A 19951-nucleotide genomic window follows, 5' to 3' on the forward strand; every position below is an offset into this window, starting at 1 on the left:
CCTAAAGTCTGGACAGATAGACGATGCATGTGAACTTATCCAACAGCCGATTATATATGGATAACGAATGTGTGTAGACAGAGTTGGATGGATGACCGAAGGACCTTCTGGCTTCTGGTGGCACGTTCCATTCAGACCGCATTCAATACTCAGTGCAAAAGGAGTCACCAGAGAAAACAAATTCTTCATTACTCTCACTGTCCCCTTACGCAGTTTACATACCATTGCACTGAAAGGAACACAATATAACCAGGACTTTTCCCACTAAGCTGGGGGGTGAGGGGTCAGGGGAGTGAGGTGGGGTGTAGAATAAGATATTTATGGCAGGGAGAAAGAACAAAATAAAGATTTCTTAACTTGAAAATATTTGAGGCCTAAATTACTCTAATCCTTATTTCTTAGTGCACAATGCTATCAATACATAATACTTCCTAAATGGAAATAACTATTCTTATTTTGCTGATTATAAGAATATTGTAACAATGTCTTACAACAACTTGTACAAAGTAGAGGATTTCTAAGTGCTTTTAGTCTCATGAGTCTCACAACGCTTTTATGCGGTAGGGAGTCAACTGATTACTTTCACCCCCATTATCCAACACACAGACTGAGGCTTGGAAACACCATCTCATGTGGCTGGCTTAGAGCCACAAACTAGGAAGTAGTTTTGCTTCAACTAAGCATGGCTCTCCTGAAGGCTGGCAAGGGCATAAGCTCTGCCACTGGCGGCAGAATGGGGGGAGGGTAAGATTCCTGCTAATTGTTTATGAATTGTGTGAACCACACACAGCAACTTAACCTTAACCCACTTACACCTCAGTTCCTCGCATTTCAAAAGAGCTATAATCTGTGTTAATTCTGAAATCACAGAGCGATGGGGAATTTAATCAATACACACACTGCCATCACCTGCACGGTGCCTGGTCCAAGTGCTCAATAAACACTAATTATTATCCTGTCAACAAAACTCTACTTGGCCTCTCTGGTAAGGATAACTAGGATGGGTAGAACTAGTCTAGTCCCTCAGTGCTATTCTCCCTAGTAATAACCTTTTAACGCATTCCTTTCTAAACCTGGCTACATGGATTCTTTATACTACTTAATAGTTTTTCATTTCTCCATCATCTTTGAGTAAAGAGCTGTTTCACGGGATTAAAATTTCTGGATATCCAAAGCTGATCCTTCAAATGCCAATTTATTTTCTGATTTCAAACACTCCTAAGGTATTATGCTTTCTCCTGACTTGTTAAATAGAATATATGGAACACGCATACTTTTCTAAATAACTGACAATAATAATCTGACTAACGAAACATGCATAACCACAACCACATGGAGGCATCACTAATCCCTGGAGCCTGCCCATCAGTTGTCCTGTCTCCTTCCCTGATGTAGCAATGTCACCTGGTGCTGTCACAGTTCCTTTGGGAATTCTGATCTCCATCCTTTCTCTTTCCTGCCCTCTGGTCCCTCTCCTCACCTTCCTGCCCTGCAACTCCTCGGCTAAATTTGTACATCCAAAACATATTCTACAAAAATACAGTGACGACCAAATTATATGTTGTAAACTAGAGGGAATAAGGTTGAAGGTGAGGGCCTAAAGCCATTTTCATGGTAATTTTTAGTATGTTTCAAAGGGCTGAAGTTGCCAGTGGCCTGACCTCCAAACAAATGCATGTGTACACATGCACACAGGTGTGCATACGTGTGTGTGTGTGCATGTGCTGTATGTGAATACACTGGGTATTTGGGGGGTAGTTGCTATAGTCAAAACACTTTAAGTATGTAATTTTGCAATTTTTTTTTTTTTTTTTTTGCGGCACGTGGGCCTCTCACTGTTGTGGCCTCTCCTGTTGTGGAGCACAGGCTCCGGACGCGCAGGCTCAGTGGCCATGGCTCACTGGCCCAGCCGCTCCGCGGCATGTGGGATCTTCCCAGACCGGGGCACGAACCCGTGTCCCCTGCATCGGCAGGTGGACTCTCAACCAACTGTGCCACCAGGGAAGCCCAATTCTGCAATTTTTTAATCTAAGCATACAGGTTAAAAATGGGAAATTTTTTTAATTTAAAAAGTTAAATATGATTTAGTCAACAAGTATTTGAGTACTGTACTTACATGCTGGGCATTGTTCTAGGTACTAAGAATGAAAAGTCGAAAAAGGATAGATAACTTTCTTACTCTTATGGGTCAAAATGTTTGAATTAGAAAACCTCTTCTGTTTTCCTAAAAAAGGAATGTTTTGGTTGAGATTACACTTTGAAATTTACTCATTTCCAATTATAAACTGCAGGGGAAGAAGTTTTCAGGTAATAGGGGGAAAATGCTGACAACTGTAACTCTGGAGAGAAACCTGATGACATTATAAAAATACATTTAAATTTAAGACCCTGGGGTAGTATAATTTTTCCAAATGCAGAAACAGAGAAGTAAAGAAATAGAAATGCAACATTTAGGATCTCATAGCAACACTAATTACTCATACTAGGCATATTTAGCAATTTCTATTACTCTTTTACAAGATGGCAATAGCATGAAAAGTTCAAAGAGGATTTTTTAAAAATTTAAGCAATATTAACAGGGTTTCAAAAATTGGCATATTTAGGCTTAAAGGGAAAACAAACTTAAATAGAAACTTACTGAGAATGCAAGGAAATCAAACTCAACAGCAAAACAACTCAGTCGAAAAATGGGCAGAAGACCTAAATAGACATTTCTCCAAAGACATACAGATGGCCAACAGGCACATGGGAAGATGCTCATCATTGCTAATTATTAGAGAAATGCAAATCAAAACTACGAGGTATCACCTCACACAGGTCAGAATGGCCAACATTAAAATAAATCTACAAATAACAAATGCTGGAGAAGGTGTGGAGAAAAGGGAACCCTCATAGACTGTGTGGGGATGTAAACTGGTGCAGCCACTATGGAGAACAGTATGGAGGTTCCTCACAAAACTAGAGTTCCCACATGATCCAGCAATCCCACTTCTGGGCATATATCTGAACAAAACTATATTTCAAAAAGACACATGCACCCCTATATTCACAGCAGCACTATTCACAATAGCCAAGACATGGAAACAACCTAAATGCCTACTGACAGATGAATGGATAAAGGAGATGTGGTACATATATACAATGGAATACTACTCAGCCATGAAAAAGAATGAAATAATGCCATCTGCGGCAACATGGATGGAACTAGAGATTATCCCATTAAGCAAAGTAAGTCAAGAAGAGAAAGACAAATACCATATGATATGACTTATGTGTGGAATTCAAAAACATGATATAAATGAACTTATTTACAAAACAGAAACAGATTCACAGACATAGGAGAACAGACTTGTGGTTGCCAAGTGGGGAGGGGAGGTGGGGGAGGGATGGATTGGGAGTTTGAGATTAGCAGATATAAACTAGTATACATAGCACAGGGAACTATATTCAATATCCTCTGATAAACCATAATGGGAAAGACTATGAAAAAGAATGTATGTATGTATGTGTGTGTGTGTATATATATATATATATATATACACACACACACACACGAATTACTTTGCTGCACGGCAGAAATTAACACAACACTGTAAATCAACTATATGCCAATAAAATAAATTCTAGAAAAAGGAACCCAAGGAAATAAAATTTTGGTCTGTCCTCCACAGCATTTCTTATTTACAAAAATGTTAAACAGAGAATATAAAAATCAGTGTAGTGATTCTGATTTTGTTCCTTTCTGGACCACCATGAACATCCAGTACGGCTCAGCCCAGCCTAGCGCTAATCAAAAGGAGGGTAGAGTAAGGCAGGTAGAAAAGATGGCAGAGGAGTAACGAGGCCCAGGTGCCAGGGCACCCACACGCTTCCCAAGTACACCGTGGCAGAAACTGCTGTTTGTTGATAAATCATTTTATCCGAACCCATGGCTGTTCAGCTGGAGCCTGCAATTCCAGTTTTTGGGGCAGCTCACTGTGGCCAAATGACCCAGTTCACGCAGCAGTTCAATGCTTAAGAGGAACAAGCCTCTTTAGACCACGCCCTCCAAAAAGGAATGCGTCTGTTCCCCTGGCTCTTTATCCCTCCCTACCTCCTGGCAGGCCCTAATGAGACCTGGGAGCTGCCTGACACCAAGAGACAGCAACCATGCAGCAACACTGCCTTGGCAGCTCTGGACCACTACTCTCTGGAATGTTTCATGAGAGAGAAATATATTCCTATCTTGTTTAAGCCATGGTATTCTGATGTCTCATTGTTTACAGCAGCTAAACCTGAAGCCCAATTAACACATATTTATGGCAGAGCTGAGTGTTTTAGCGTCTAGTTGCCTCAGCTCCTATTTTGAAGCTTAGCAAGCATATTCTGAACATCTTTACTGGGTTGGAAGCATCTTCATTGGATTATATGCATCTAGAGGGTGGGAATCATGTCCTCTATTTCTCTGAAACTGTCTAATACAGGGCTGATTGAAGGAGGGGAGGGGCAGGAAAATGACATAAGTTTAAGCTAGACGCTTTGGCGTCTGAGAGTCCCCTGGAATTAAATCCTTTGTCAATCCCTGGATTCTGACCAGATGTGTGAACTTGAGGAAGTTCAGTCATCCAACATATATCAGTTGAGTGTCTATTATGCAGCAGGCCCCATTCTAGGAACAAGGGCTTCTGCTATGGACGACGCTGTCTACACTCTGGTAGACTTAAGTTTCACCAACTCTCTAAGCCTCAGCTGCTTCATCTGTAAAATGGGGATAGTAATAGTGACAGACTTTTAGAACTGCTGTGAGGATTACATGAGGTGACACATACAAAGTATGTGAGTCAGTGTCATGCACACTGGTACTCAATAAACGTGAACAGTAACTAAGAACTGTCAATAATTTGTGCCTGGTACAGATACTCACTAACTGCACGGCATCAGAGCACTGTTTCTTAGCACCAAGTAAGAGAAGCAAGTCAGGAATTGCTATTTCCTATTAGAGTCTCATCTCTGACATCTGTTTGATAGGAATTCTAGACATGTCTTACAGATAAATAAGGGCTTACTAAATACATTATATATTACAGGCCACTTGGGGCCTAATATTTAAAATTGAAAATATTAAAATTGTTCAAGAAATAATTCCTTTTCATGAACTTATTGAAGGAAATGAGTGGATTCTTTGCAATATGATGGTTTGACAATCTCCTTTAAGGGGTTGGGGTTCAAAACAGAGCACTGCCCACCCCCCCGTGATGGCTGCAGGACCTGAAGCACACCAGATTGCTTCAGCGCGTCACCCCGCACACTGAGTCAGAATCTGCCGCTTCAAGCAGTCATGGCTCATATTCTCAAAACAATCAATGGCTTCTCGGATCCAGCAGAGAGCTCTTTCAGAATAATCGTACTACATTATTTTGGACTGCAGAATGTTCAAATGCATTCCAGGTTAAGGAAGAGTCCTAAGGCAGGCTTTAACAAGAAAAAGGAGGTGGGTGTGGGATCTCCTCAACTCACCGAACAAAACTGAAAGATTGGGAATTAAAGATTTCTGGTAGATGAAGATGAAAAACAAACTTAATGCTCTGCAGGAAACAAAGAGCAATAGAGTAAACAACACTCAACACTGGTGGGTGGCTTCATTTTGCTATGGCCATTTCAGGGGCAATTAGATCTGAATGCCAGTTTTATCACTAAAACCCCAAAGACAGAAAACTTCAATATTTATGAAACACCTGAGACAGCTCTGCTTCTAAATAGGGGCTTGACCACCTATTAAGTACCAAGCACTTTATTAGCATTTTAAAATATATGACCTATACCCTACAAACTGGGCATTGTTGTAATTTTACAGAGGAAACAGGCTATGAGAGGTTAAGGGGCTTGCCCAATAGCATAAAGCTCTTTGTGGGACTCTGGATTTGAACCCAGATCGGTCTGACATCAGTGTCTACATTCTTCCCATTCTACCAGGAAGCTACTGAATTCTTTACAAGAGTACAGTGAAACTCTGTAAGAGTTCACTGATGAGTTAGGCTTATCAGATTATTACCATAAATAGTAACAAGCCTAACATTTAAAAATATTCACTATGGTACAGTGATGTCCTCAGGACAAACTGCAGGCCCCCCCCCCCCCCCCCCGCCGGGCTCTGTGTGCCTCTTCTAGAGGGTCCCAGGGGCTGGCTGGCTGGCTGTGAGGATGCCCTGGCTGAAGGGCTGATCATGACTGGCCTGCCCAGCAGCGCCCTCCGGAGCATCCAGCTGAAGGGAAAGGGAGAGAGCTGGGCTTCTTCGGCTCAGTTCTCTGGGTTGGCGTCCTCGTCCTTCCCCGCCTGGCTCTCAGGTGGCCATTTGACATTTTTCTGGGCTGTAAAGGTGCTTGACCTTCCAACTTGCCAGTACTAATCTGCTACGGGAGTCAAAACCTGTACTTGGGAACATGGTTTTCTCAAGATGTTTAAAAACCTATTTTGGGTAGTCAAAATGCTAGCTAAAACAGTCACAGAATACAAATGGGATCTTGTACTTTGCAATATTTTGTGGTCAATCTACTCTATTTTGTTGTGCACTTCTAGTCCGCCTGGGATAAAGGATTTTGAAGCTGGGAGGTTATTTTCCAGATACAAGTATTGTATTGGAAATGGCCCCACGTTTTTTGCATAGTTCTAGTCATAAAATAAGACAGTCCTAATTACAACATTTACTTTCTTCTGTGTAGGAATATATCATAAGGGAACACTTAAGAGTCTGCCGATGTAAGCTTTGCCAGTTCAAATAAATCAGTCAGAGTGGATACAACTGGGTTTGGATTGCATCCAGGTTATGGAAGGCAAGAATAGATTAGAGGTATGCGCCATCACAGCAGTGACAAACCCTCAACTTCTTTGTAAAAGCACCAGTGTTTCTTCAGGCTTAGACATGACTCACTAAAGCTACATTTTCAATGAAATATGAAATATTGCTGGAAGCACTTAAAAGCTGGAAAATATAATCATATCAGTACAGATGCTTCGCCTCCCACCCCCAAAAAGAGTGACATCATTTTGAGAAGTAGTCAGTCTGCTGTTACTAGGCTGTGGGGTTGGAGAGGTGGATGTCTGCACAAGCAAAGGAAGCCCAAGTGTGGTGTGGTCCTGGTTAAGATGCAAGGACCACCGTTTCACTTCAGACACAAACATCCATTTTTGAACAAATCTCTTATGGCTATCACTTTTGGGCAGAATTGATTTTTCTAATGGAAGGGAAAAAATGGTCAGCTATAAACTTTCATATACATGTCATGAGGAAACTTTATATTTTTTTTACTTTGGATCTATATCCCCCTCCTACTCTGTTTTTGGGGGAAGGGGCTTCTTACTTCCTCCCTCACCATCCCTAGGTAATGAATGAGAGTTTGATGTGCACTAGTATGTTTGTGTTTTGTTCCCTACTTATTTTCCATGGATACACAGACATTTTCAACAAATATATTTTCAACAGGTACTGAGAGCTGATTAGTACCAGACACTACTCTAAGCTCTGGAATATAGTGGAAAGCATCCTTGCAGTTTATATCCTGCAGTGGGGCAATCCAAAAAAATGGGGGTTTGGTACACTTCTCTGCATCTTCCTTTTCTTACTTAATGATACTTTGTAGAAAAGCCCTCCAAGGCAACTGGTAAAGATATATCTCAGGAATCTCTTAACTAGACTTCTGAATATACTACGTAAAGATATCTGCAAAAGAGGTGGATTTGCAGAATTACTGTAAGATGACACAACCCTATCTCCATGGGTCCAGACAGATGTTGGCTCCTCCCATCAGCTTCATCGGCATTACGCCATTAGGGCCCTAAGGCATATAACCTCTGCCTGGTCCTCTGGATGGAACCCCTTCAGTGGGCCGGGTCTCAGCCTTGGCCCTTGCCTTTGAGTATTCTTCAGTTTGGATGCTGGTCCTTCCTAAGTGGCCCCGGGCTAGAACATAATGCTTCCACAAGCTTTCTACATATCATCTCAGAGATAACAACTGCAGCGAACCTTTACTGAGTACTCACTATTTTAGTAAGATTGGAACCATTATCCTCATTTTACAAATGAAAACACAGAAACCTCTATCTGAAGTAACCTGAAGTCACACGGCACAGCCAGGGGTAGTCATGGGAGCCCCTGCTCTTAACCACTGTGCCGTGATACCCTATCTGAAGACTGCCATCACAGCCATGCTAAATTTTCCATTTCAACCATGAGTTATCTGACAAATGTTCCACATCTTGTAACTTATATACACTTCTTTCCTTTCCTTCTCTGTCAACCTTAGTCTATGGTAACCTTTTATTATTATCTTTTTGAAAACTTCAAAAACCTCAGTCACATTACTTTATGGCTTTAGAATTTTTATTAAGCATTACATGATTTTTGTAAGGAAATTTGCAAAATACAAGGGAGAAAGCTTGAAGATACTTACTCAACATTTAGGAGTGTCTCTTGTTTTTATTAATGAGTGCACATGCATTTGTTTGTGTGTATGTGTGTGTGCACACACATACACACACACAAATAGGCATGCATTTCTGTAGCAAATTTGTACATATATGGTTAGATGCCTTATTTTTTCCTTCGTATTGTTAAGTTTTCCTGTCATTAAAAATTCTTTAGAAGTGTGATTTTTTTTTAATTTTGTGGTACGCGGGCCTCTCACTGTTGTGGCCTCTCCCGTTGCGGAGCACAGGCTCCGGACGCGCAGGCTCAGCGGCCATGGATCACGGGCCTAGACGTTCGGCGCCATGCGGGATCTTCCCGGACCGGGGCACGAATCCGTGCCCCCTGCATCGGCAGGCAAATTCTCAACCACTGCGCCACCAGGGAAGGCCTAGAAGTGTGATTTTTAAGCTGTGCAAAGCCCATCATATTTGTGTACTACTGTTATGCAATCATTCTACTTGTATTGGACAATCAAGTTGTTGCCAATTTTTAGATACTATAAACATCACTATGACTAATATCTTTGTGTTAACATTTACTATTTCCTTAGACTGGACACCTAGAATTGGAATTATTGGACCAAAGTGGTTTCCAAAATGGTCGTGCCAATTTACTCTCACCAATACTGCATGAAATCGCTAACATCACTATGCTCACACCGTTTTAATCTTTAACTGTTGCCAATATGAAAGGCAGATATAGTCTCATTATTTTAATATGTATTTCTGCAATTACTAGTGAGCTAAAAATATTATTTCATATGTACATTAGTTATTTATACCCCTTCTTTTGTCAACTGTCTGTTAATGTCAAATACCTCTTTTCTCTGTTTTTCCTTTCTCATTTCTAATTACTCTGCACAGATTTCATTCACTTTATTCACTCATTTGATAGGTACCTACTAAACTTCTGTCGCTTACCTTGTCCTGTGCTAAGGACACAGTTCTATTCTTCATAGTCCAGAATACCTTTGGGAATTTCCTTACAAGACTTTTCTAAGTGAATATATATCTTAACATAACTAAGATGATATTACCAACACTGATGTTTTAAACACAATTAAAGCACTCATAGATCCAACAAAGATAAAAACATGTATAGGAATTTGTTCCCAGCTCAAATTGAAGTTTTTTTTTTTTTTTTTTTTGCGGTATGCGGGCCTCTCACTGTTGTGGCCTCTCCCGTTGTGGAGCACAGGCTCTGGACGCGCAGGCTCAGCGGCCATGGCTCACGGGCCCAGCCGCTCCGCGGCATGTGGGATCTTCCTGGACCGGCGCACGAACGAACCCATGTTCCCTGCATCGGCAGGCGGACTCTCAACCACTGCGCCACCAGGGAAGCCCAAGATGTCTTTTTTTTTTTTTCTTTTTCTTTTTGTCTGTGCAAATCCAATAAGCCAACAAACCATGAGCAAAAAACATTCAATATAAGTTTATAGGTGGCAAAACATCTTAAGTGCTGGGACAATGAAAAATGCCACTAAATGTCTAAATGATGCCCTACCATTGACTGGGCATTCTCCCTGTGGAGTATCTAAAATATGTAAGCAGTTTACCTCCTATTATCAAGAGTGAATCAGAATAGTACCAATGGCTAATAGCGACAGTCACCAGGGTAACATATCCATTTGAACTACCTGAAGGAGTACATAGATTGGGGACCATGAGAAGCAGGAAAGCACTGGAGAAGAACTGCAAAATCTAATTGATAGCACATAATAACCCTTGATTCCTGGTTTGGAATCTTAATTGAGTGAGAGATGATGCGCTAGTTACTTTATACCATAAATTTCTCATCCTTGAGTCTTAAATCTGATTACTCTCTGAAGGGAACACATCTTCAACTATTGAAGGGTACCAGGGTACAAGAGAGAACACATTTCATGAGTTCAACACATTCAACATGAGTTGAATGTCTGAAAGCATCTTTTTCATTCTTCACACATGGAAGACAATTTAGCTGGGTATAAACCTCTTGGACTATAAGCATTTTTTTCCCCTCAATACTCTAAACACAATGCTCTACACCAAGCTATAGCTATATGTCAGTCTGATTTTACCTTTTGCAGATAAACTATTTGTTTAATCTGGATTCTTGTAGAGTCTTTTTCCCCATTATCTTTGTAAATACAAAATTTTGTCAAAGTTATTCCTAGACAGGTCTCTTTTCCACAGGTGATGCCTGTAATATGCTGACCCCTTCAAATCTATATACTCAGGACTTTATTTTCTGCTTAGAAAATCCGTTTCAAAATTATATTTAAGTATTGCTTCTGCTCCAGTTATTCTAAAATATTTCTCAGGAACATCCACAATGCTTATGGCAGATTTATTCTCTATGGCCTCCATGTCTAGTGACATCTATCATATCCTTTTTGTTCTTTTCCTCCATATTCCAAGATAACTTCTCAAATAATCTTATCAACATCAGTGATTCGATTTTCTTCTGTATCCAGTTTTCTCTACTGACTCCACTGTAGATTTTAACTGTTTAGTATGCATCTCTAGACTGTAACTGCCCGGATATGAATACCAGATGCCCTATTTATTAATTGTGTAAGTGTGGGCAACTTACTCAACTTTTCCTGAGTTTCCATTTTCCCATTTGTAAATGGGGGTAATAATAATAACTATGCATAATTCAAGGTTTTAATTAAAATCTTTTCTAAAATTTTTCATTTGCTTCTGGTAGTAGTAGTGGTGGTGGTGGTGGTAGAGAGAGAAAAGACAGCAATCTGGTTGTATCAAAAAGCTGGCAAACCCAATAAAAGCAATGTAGGGTCTTTGTCCTTAGAATGGAAGACCTAGCATAGATAATCCACTGACCATTCTTCTCAATCCTGTTCGACTGTCCTTATAGTAGAACTCCTCTCCAACTCTGACAATAGGGTGAGTGTCTTCAGGGTTTTTAATGGGAACTCAAAAGAAGTTTTATCAAGGGTTACGAAATTTAAAAAAGAAATTCAACCAAATAAAAGTTTTGCATGCATAAAATATTTTGCATGAATAAAATGTTTTCCCTATTCTATAGTGCAGATCAAATAAACTAAGTGAGAGAGCATTCTGTTCAGTATCCACAGCTATACAAATATAAGTTTCATATTCTTACCTACAGACCATCAAATCTTCTAATCAATCAGCTGAGAATAATGCCAACAGCAGCAATCACTACGATATTTTTCCACAAAATAATTTAGTAAGAATTCACTTTCTCATTATACCTTGCTAACTAAAAGAAAAATCAAGATCCTGCCGTTCACTGTTTACATTACAGAAAAAACAATATTCACCTTATTAAGAAACAAATGAGAAAATGGGTGCAAGAGAAAAGCTCCAGTAAGCTTGCCCCCTTCCAACAACTGTCGCTTTTAAGCAAGAAACATATGAGGTAGCTAAGGCCATGAGTGGAAAAAGGGGGTGCCAATTTATTCTAGACTTGGGCAAGACAGGTTTACTCTTTTATTAATAAAACAATTCATGAAAATATTTTGCAAAGGGGAGAAATGATGGTTTATCTCAACTTTCGATGCAATTTGTAAAGGAATAACAGATGCAGAGATGCTAAATATAGAGGAAATAGTAAGAATTGATTCCCCTAGAATAGCTTATTAGAAGGCCATATGCAGTGGCTGAGGACTTTTATCTTGATTTAAACTTTAGGAATGATTTTAGGAAAACTTATAAATCAGACATATGCCTATTACAGTAGATAACACCACATGATGAATACTTTTCTGATGTCGTGCTGCTTTATAGGAATTTTCATATGTAAAGGTCTACAAATTAAAATACAAGTTTGAAATGACTAGGTCTCCAATTTTTAAAGGAAAATTAAATTTTCTTTCAAGAGCCAAGAGATTTCAATTCTACGAAAACTATCTTTCAATTTATGATAGCCATTTTCATATCTGAAATATGATTTACATCGAATTTAACTTTATAACATGCATTTATCTTCATGTTTCAATAATGTGTTCTTTCAATTTGCTTGCAGAGTGTTTCTATTATTTTCAATCCCTATATTATTAAGGTTTCAGCGCATAAAAACTCAAGATTCTATAAGCTAAGACATAGATTTATCTTTGCATTACTTGAAAAGAACTTTACGTTTTAAATAATTTTTCTTAGGAACGCCTAAAATGAAATAATCAAAGCCTAAATTACTTTGCTGAGGTACAAGTAGATCCGATCACTCTGGAAAGAATACACGCATAAAATAAAAACAGATGCAGTAAGACCGTATGGATCCCTTTCTGCAAAAGTAACAAAAACGGCAATTTAGAAATTGAGAACACAAACATGAAGACAGCCTGTTTCGCTATCGCTATGGAGTAACTTTAGGGTTATTCCTGAGGGAAAAAGTATGTTTCTTAAGTATTTTTCTCTCCAGAAGTGACTCTAAAAACAATCATTCAGCGTAGAGAATTCAACGCTGAATAATCCTGTCACCCATTTAATCTCATCAATCAGCAGTCACTCATTTCACGTTCAGTAGCATATAGTTTGCACGTACAGGGGAAAGATTATTCCATATATTCATAATTTAACTCTGAACAGGAATTGCGAACTGAGTTATTCAACTGAAAAGGAAATTATTGTTTTAAACATGCAAAGTCGGGGTTGACTTTAAGTGTTAATAAAGGAAAAATATTCTATTGCTTTCAAATGTTAACCAAAGGTAAAGCTAATTCAATGGTAAAAATTAAAGTTAATCATGTCTAAGTTAACACATTTACATAAAACCGACATAATACAATACATATCTATAGGCTGCTTAACTAAAATAGGGGGCAAAAGTACATATATTCTTGGATTTTGTGGTTCCAATTAATGAATATTCATTATATGCCAATTACCACACATAAAAATATACAGTAAGGTTTGTGACTGCATTCTTCTGAGGGTAGAAACTGTATGAAACAGACCATCTTCATAGGTCTCCTTACCATCCCTCCCGACTCTTTCCTGGGCAGTCTTTGCTCACAGTAGGCTTTCAATCAATATTTTTTTATCTAGTTAAGAGCAAGTGTAAAACAACTACAGTGGGATAGTAAGCATTTTTACATTCTTAGTTCATTTACCCAATAAATACTTTGGGGGCACCTACTATGCATATCATGTCTGCAAGTGTAATTCAGCTATATGTGAAGAGCCAGACAGAATCTGTTCAAATTCCTGGAATTTAAGAGCTCTTCAAGAAAAACAAAGTAAAATAAAACAAACCACCTACGGTGTCAATACACCTAAAAAGATGTCTCCAGTGGAATGAAACAGAACAAAAACTCAGTTATTCAAACCGTATGCCTGGGACATGTAAGCCTGGGAACTGTGCTCACAAGTCCAGTTGATCATTCATCAGACTACTGGAAAACATGAGCAGATGTAAAAGTGTACATGCTTGTTGTTAGCTAACTTGGCAATCTAAGGACTATTTTTTTTTTTTTTTGTACACTCAAATACTGAATAAATCTGTTGGCTATACTCTTTTGTATTGTTTAACCACAGAGATACTTGAAGTGCGGGATACGCTACACATCATTAACACACGGAAGAGAAACGTTAAATTTTGACCATGTCACATGCAACTTAAAAGGACTGATCTCTTGAGAACCAAGCATCAGTGTTAAGAACTCTTGAATCCAGGTCAAAGACCGTCACAAGACCTCTACCACTTGACCTCATTTTCAACCTGATTTCCATAATATTAAAGAGGTAAAGCTGTGAAATTTGACGATCCCACAGAAGTCACTAGGAAAAGATCCAATCTTACCTTGTGTTTGATGACGCAGTTCAGGCACAGAAGACTTCCCTATGCATTACACGATAATTACAATTGCCAGGATAATTCAGTTACCAAGAGGAAAAATTACTAAGTTACTAAAAGGAAAAACGTGAAGCTTCAGGAATTGTACTTACAGTACAGTGCTTTTAGCTAAGCTACAAACTGTGCTTGTTTACAGCTGAAGTAAAAATTCTGTCTTCTGCATGTGGTTGAGGTGTGTCAGGGAGAACTATTTCATTGTAAATAAACTTAGGGGCCAAATAAAAGGAAGTTGCAAAGGCAGGTGTACAACAGTTGAGCTGTTTCGGTTTCAGAGAAATAAAGTAAATAATTGTACTGGAATCTGTTCAGTTCTGGGCATTCTGCCATACAGGAAAGGGTGTGTAATTACTGAAGCTAACATATCCACGTAAAAATGAAGTAATATCAGTAGGACACAGTTGGGCTCCAAATTTCCTTTTTTATCTTCAAAAATTAAGGATCTCTAATGACTCATTTCACTCTGTAATATTTAAATATCACTTAAACTAATAGGGACACACTGAAGGTAGAATTGTAATTTTCACAAAGTCAGATACTATCTTGAGAGGTGGTATTCTCTTTGAAAGCCTCACAAGTGAAGAACATTGCAATTTTCACTCATCAAAGGTAACAAAAGAACTACACACAGTATCTAATTTAGGACTTCACCAGAGTAAGAGTAAAATTAGCAAAGTTTTACCAAATCTATTCTTTGCCTACCATTTCATGCTACCTGGATTGGCCTCAATCTTAAATCTGGATTCCAAACTTCTTAAATCATAAACCAAAAATAAGAGGGTGTGGTTTGTGGGAGAACAATGGAAGTTAGAGCACCTAGGGAGTAAGGCCAAGTTCAAATAGGGGCCTCAATTATTCAAGAAACTTTACAACAGAAGATGAAAGAGTGTAATAAATATTACATGTGTGATTTTATAGAATGCGAATCAACTTGGCACCTTTACAGAGCTATGAAAAGTATTTAACCCTATCCAGGATTGGCCATATGGTCTTTTAGAGTGTTTCTACAATCCAGGATGACATTCTATTAATTATAAGACTACTACATACTTTCCCAATTGATAGTAGTAGCCTGCTCGCGGCCCTTGGCTCACCGCTTCCTTGAGCCTGTGAAGTTAGCACGCTGACACGTCAAAGTTGCAGGGGGTGGCAGCGAATTTCTGGATAAGTCAATGTCTTATCAAATTCCAATTCCTCTGTACCCAAAGGCGTGCTGTCCATTTCAAGGACGAATCAATCACTTTAGTCTAAGGTTTTCACAAGAGGAGGCAAGGCTCTCTGAGGGCACCACATTTGGCCATATTTCTTTTACAAGATGTTAAGCTAGGCACTAGATTATTCTCAAGTTAGCCTGAAAACTATCAGGATACAAAAAAATGTGTTTCCAACATCTATATTCATCTTGGACTCCTGGATTTTCATTAGGAGTTGAGCTGAACAGTAGAAGCTGCCAAATGATGATCCTGATTACAGCCAACAACCAACTGGTAGCTTAAGTTCAACATACTTCCTGTAACTTTACATTCGAGTCCAAGGATCACATTATTTTGTTATTCCCATGGGCTTTTTATTTCTCTTAAAGTACGATCCTTAACTGAAAGGCATTTCTTTTGTGATTACCTGGTATACATGATGCCGGTGGATATTTTGTGACATCACCGAGATAAACCACATCCTTTCCTTCCCTACACTTAATTTTCAACTAAGTTGGACAGACAGAAGATGGAATATAAATTTATTTCATATTTACAAAACACCTATGCCATTATTTGACCATCCATATGAAATAAAATTTTTGTTTGCTCCATGCAGAGATCAGATTTAATTTCTAAATCAATAGGATACGGTGCAATTCAAATTGTCTTAAAGACAAGAATGTACAGCTGGGTAACTAGTTTTCTAAGTGCCTGTCTGTGAGATTCTCTTGCTTAGTAATGTTTCTATGAATGTGGCAACAGATTCCATTATCCTCACAAAACAGCCAGTTGGTGACAAAGTGATCTGATAGTCAGCATTATTTATCTACTCGTTCCTTGAACAATCATTTATTGCAGCTCTAGTATATTCAAGGGCCCAGGCAAGGAGTGGCCTGTAACATGTGTGTGAAGCAACATATAAAACACAGCTCTATCCTTAGGTAGGTTTTTATTATATCATCCAAAGGAGCATATGATAAGAGTAACAGCAGTGGTATAAAGTGCTAAAGAAGATCAGGAGAGAGTTGACTTCAGGCTGGGGTGAACATGGCTTCATGAAAGAGGTAGCACGTGAACGGAAGTAGGTTCCTTCTTTCTATCTGCAAAAGAGCAAGGACTTTTTCTATAACTGCACATATAATGCATCTATGTGACTGACATCAAGGTGAAAGGTCATCACTTCATAAAAGAGAGAGAATATGAATCTCAGCATTTTGTCAAGAAATAAGGAACAGCTTCCGGCACAGGACGATCCTAGGGAAAGTGTGGCCCAGTAGAGGAAGATTTCATTGTTCCTGTGACATCCTAAATCCAATTTCAGATATTAACAGACTAATGATTTGTTAACAAGACTGCTACCGGTCACTTCCCTTCCCTACTACTTACAATGAATTACCCAGGGGGAATTCATGTGAGGTATTTTAGTGGCTTGGATATAATTTACAAGAAGAACACAGACTCTTCCTCTCAAAATTCAGTTGCATGTTGAAATACATTACTTTCCACTTCTTTAACCAAGTGCCTTGACATTATGTTTGGGGTTGTACTACATCAGCATGTTAATAAAATTTATTTTCACATGCTCCATTTCTTATAATAAATACATAAAGCTGTTTTAACTGGTGAGACCAGTATGGTGAAGTCTGGAAAGTTTAATGTCATGCAGAAGTAAATACTGTCCCAACCATAAACATGGCTCAATATTCAGAAAGTTTTTGTCTTCATATCAGTGTCCTGAAAGAAGTGTCACTCAGTCCCTATAGATACATATTTAAAAGTAAAACCACCAGCTTCTCTTAAGGAGGGCATTTTCTTCTTATGCAGAGATGATGATAATAGTAATATTAGCCTTTACTATGAGCATTTACTAAGTGTCAGGCAGTATAAAAATTTTGCACAGGTTAATTTAATGTTTTCAATAACTATTATTATCCTCATTTTATAGATGAGAAACTGAGGCACAGAGAGGTTAATAATTTTCCCAAGATCACACAATAAGTAGTAGAGCCATGATGGGAACCCAGCCACATCCCCCCTTGCACTAAAGGGGTCTCTGTACCCGAACGAAACAACCTTCCTGAGAGATGGCTGCCACCAAACAAGGTCTGTTCCTTGAGATCAGCGGAGCTGATCCTATCACCTCATGGCTATGAAAATGAGGCACCCTTTTTTTTTTCTCCTATAATTATACATCCCACCCAAGAATACTGCTCTTTTGATACAAAACATGACCAAGGACATAATCTAAAATTAACTATCACTTGAGTCTAATGCAACTAAGAACTGATATTCTGACTAGTATTTTAAAATCAAATATATAAGGTAAATAGTAATTAACTTTCTTTTTCCTAGCTAACTTTTCTGTGCTCTGTCTCATTTGACAGACAAAAACGAGTGACATATTTCAGGAAAGTCTAAGAAATTTTTACTATGGAGAAATTAGAGTATCTTGCCTGGTACCACAAAAATCCTATGGGAACTAGAGTTAGCTATTTAAAATCAGGCAAACATCTTGGAACAAGAGATAGATATGGTGTCTTGGGTTGAATGATTAAAGCACTGAGTAATGAACACTGACAATCTTAAAAGAAATTAAGAACGAAAACTGTAAATGTATATTAATGGACTCAAATCCTTAGAACAAGAATAGATGAGTATCTCTTCCCACTAACTAAATAAAGTGGGAGACATATGATAATTCTAACAAATATCTCTATGTTTTTTTGGTTACCTCGAGAAACCAGAACCCCTTTTGCTTTCTCCCACAACACATCCATTCAGAATACTATTCTTTGCCAAAAGATAAAATTTTGAAGTCATCTGAGGCCGTCAAGGAATTACAGGGCAAAAATCATGATAGGTTTCCAATTTTCTTCAACATGCAGGGTTATCTGGTTTCAAGGTACAAACACAAAAGTTCCTGTTGCTATGCCTACTGAACACAGTTTCTGGTTTGAAGTTAGTTCTGGGCATTTTGATACATTTACCATCATGTTTCACCAAAACGCAGTATAAGCTAAGAGCCGCAAATAAATCAGAGCCTTTTCATTTTATAGCTCCTTGGGTCAAATCTCAACAACTATGAAGAAAGAGTCCTTTTTTCCTCCCTAAAGGTGACAGAAGCTTAGATAATCTATAGTTTAGTGGAAAACAGAAACAGTACTGACTCTAATTTTCTTGTGTCTTCTCAAATTCCTAGCTTGTGAAATGTTTAAAAACTTCAAATTTCTGTGAGGAATGAAAAAATATTTTGACAGCTTGCTACTAGGGTAAGTTGTGAAATCATTTTTTTCTTGAAAGTACAGCTCTAATGGCAGACACATCTCCTAGTTCTAGAGCAATCTTTCATACAATACTCAGCTTTAAGTTACAGCAAAAAGTAAAATAATGAAGTTTTCAACATGCCTTCATTCTTTGTCATCATTACTCATTTGAGCTGCTGATACTGATTTTTCAAAAAATAATTCCAGCCTATATTCAACATCTAGCTTGTATCTCTTGAGAAAAAAAGACCAGTCACTTAATCATAAGATTTAAAAAGAGGATTTTACTATTAGATTATCACCAACAAAATAACCCTCACGGAGAGCATATACTTTTTGTCTGCTTGTTTGTTTTCTGAGGGAGGGGGCAGAAAAGTCTCCCTGGAGCTTTACATCTACACTCACCTTATTAAGCTTTTAAATCTTAAACAATGAAAACCAGTAATCCCAATTTCTCTAAGCCCGCCAGATAAAAATCTAATTTAGAAGGCTACTTGGGTTTGAAGGATAAATAGTATTAAGTGCCTTTAAAAAAATCAACATAAACAGGACATTTAAGCAAACTGGCACAGTGTGACAAGTTTTAGAACATTAGCTCACAAAATGAGTATACTCTGATTCAGACAAACACAACAAATAGAGCCTTTTATCCAAAAATCACCGAGACAACCCTATGTAATACCTATGTTAAAACGTTCAACAGATCTAAGGATATCACAGGCCTCAAGTTGCCAGAGTCCTGACAGAAAAGTCAGTGATGTGAAACACGCTTTATGAAGCTTGGCGTGCATGCACACACTCTGCAAGGTGAGCGAGACAAGAGACACCGATGACCACCGATATTGTCCTTACTTGCAGACGCACAAGTATCCTGCATGTTCCGATTCTGACTGGCACCTGGAGCGGCTCTACCTGCCAGTCATCCCAATGTATTCAGGGATGTAAACACCTTATAATTAGAAAACGTGAAGGCGTCAAGGACGTTAGACAAATTGAAAACACATCCAAAGATTAATTTTTAAAGGCATTGAAGAAATAATTAATTGCAAAGTCTAAAATCAGAGGATGTACCTGCTCCTTCACGGAAGCTAGAATAGTGGTGGCTGTGGTCTCGGGTTCCATGCCTGGGCCAGTGGGGGCAGCTTCCTGGCGGGTCTGTGGTTGCCCCTCCTCCACCAATGAGGCCTGCTCAGGAGCTGGCATTCCTCCTGCAATCAAGCAGGCAAAG

General features: G+C 38.7%; 1 protein-coding gene across 18 annotated transcripts in view; it reads right to left on the minus strand.

Moving 5' to 3' along the window:
* PKP4 (plakophilin 4) overlaps positions 1 to 19951 on the minus strand; it is a 251064-nt gene that overhangs the window by 147834 nt on the left and 83279 nt on the right. For 13 of the 18 annotated variants that reach the window (XM_022569780.3, XM_089916792.1, XM_089916790.1 and 10 more), the window contains one exon: positions 19795 to 19931. The exons of 3 other annotated variants lie outside the window; for them this stretch is intronic. In XM_022569780.3, coding sequence (XP_022425488.1) covers positions 19795 to 19926 — 132 coding nt within the window. In that variant the 5' untranslated portion in view covers positions 19927 to 19931. Of the gene's footprint in view, positions 1 to 19794; positions 19932 to 19951 lie in introns of those variants that run through there. 2 more of the 18 variants (XM_089916799.1, XM_089916802.1) reach the window with 2 other exon arrangements.

This window comes from Delphinapterus leucas, chromosome 8, assembly GCF_059928025.1.
Source record: "Delphinapterus leucas isolate spDelLeu-1000000601 "Yukka" chromosome 8, BTC_Dleu_Yukka2, whole genome shotgun sequence".
In the NCBI taxonomy this organism is placed as follows: domain Eukaryota; kingdom Metazoa; phylum Chordata; class Mammalia; order Artiodactyla; family Monodontidae; genus Delphinapterus; species Delphinapterus leucas.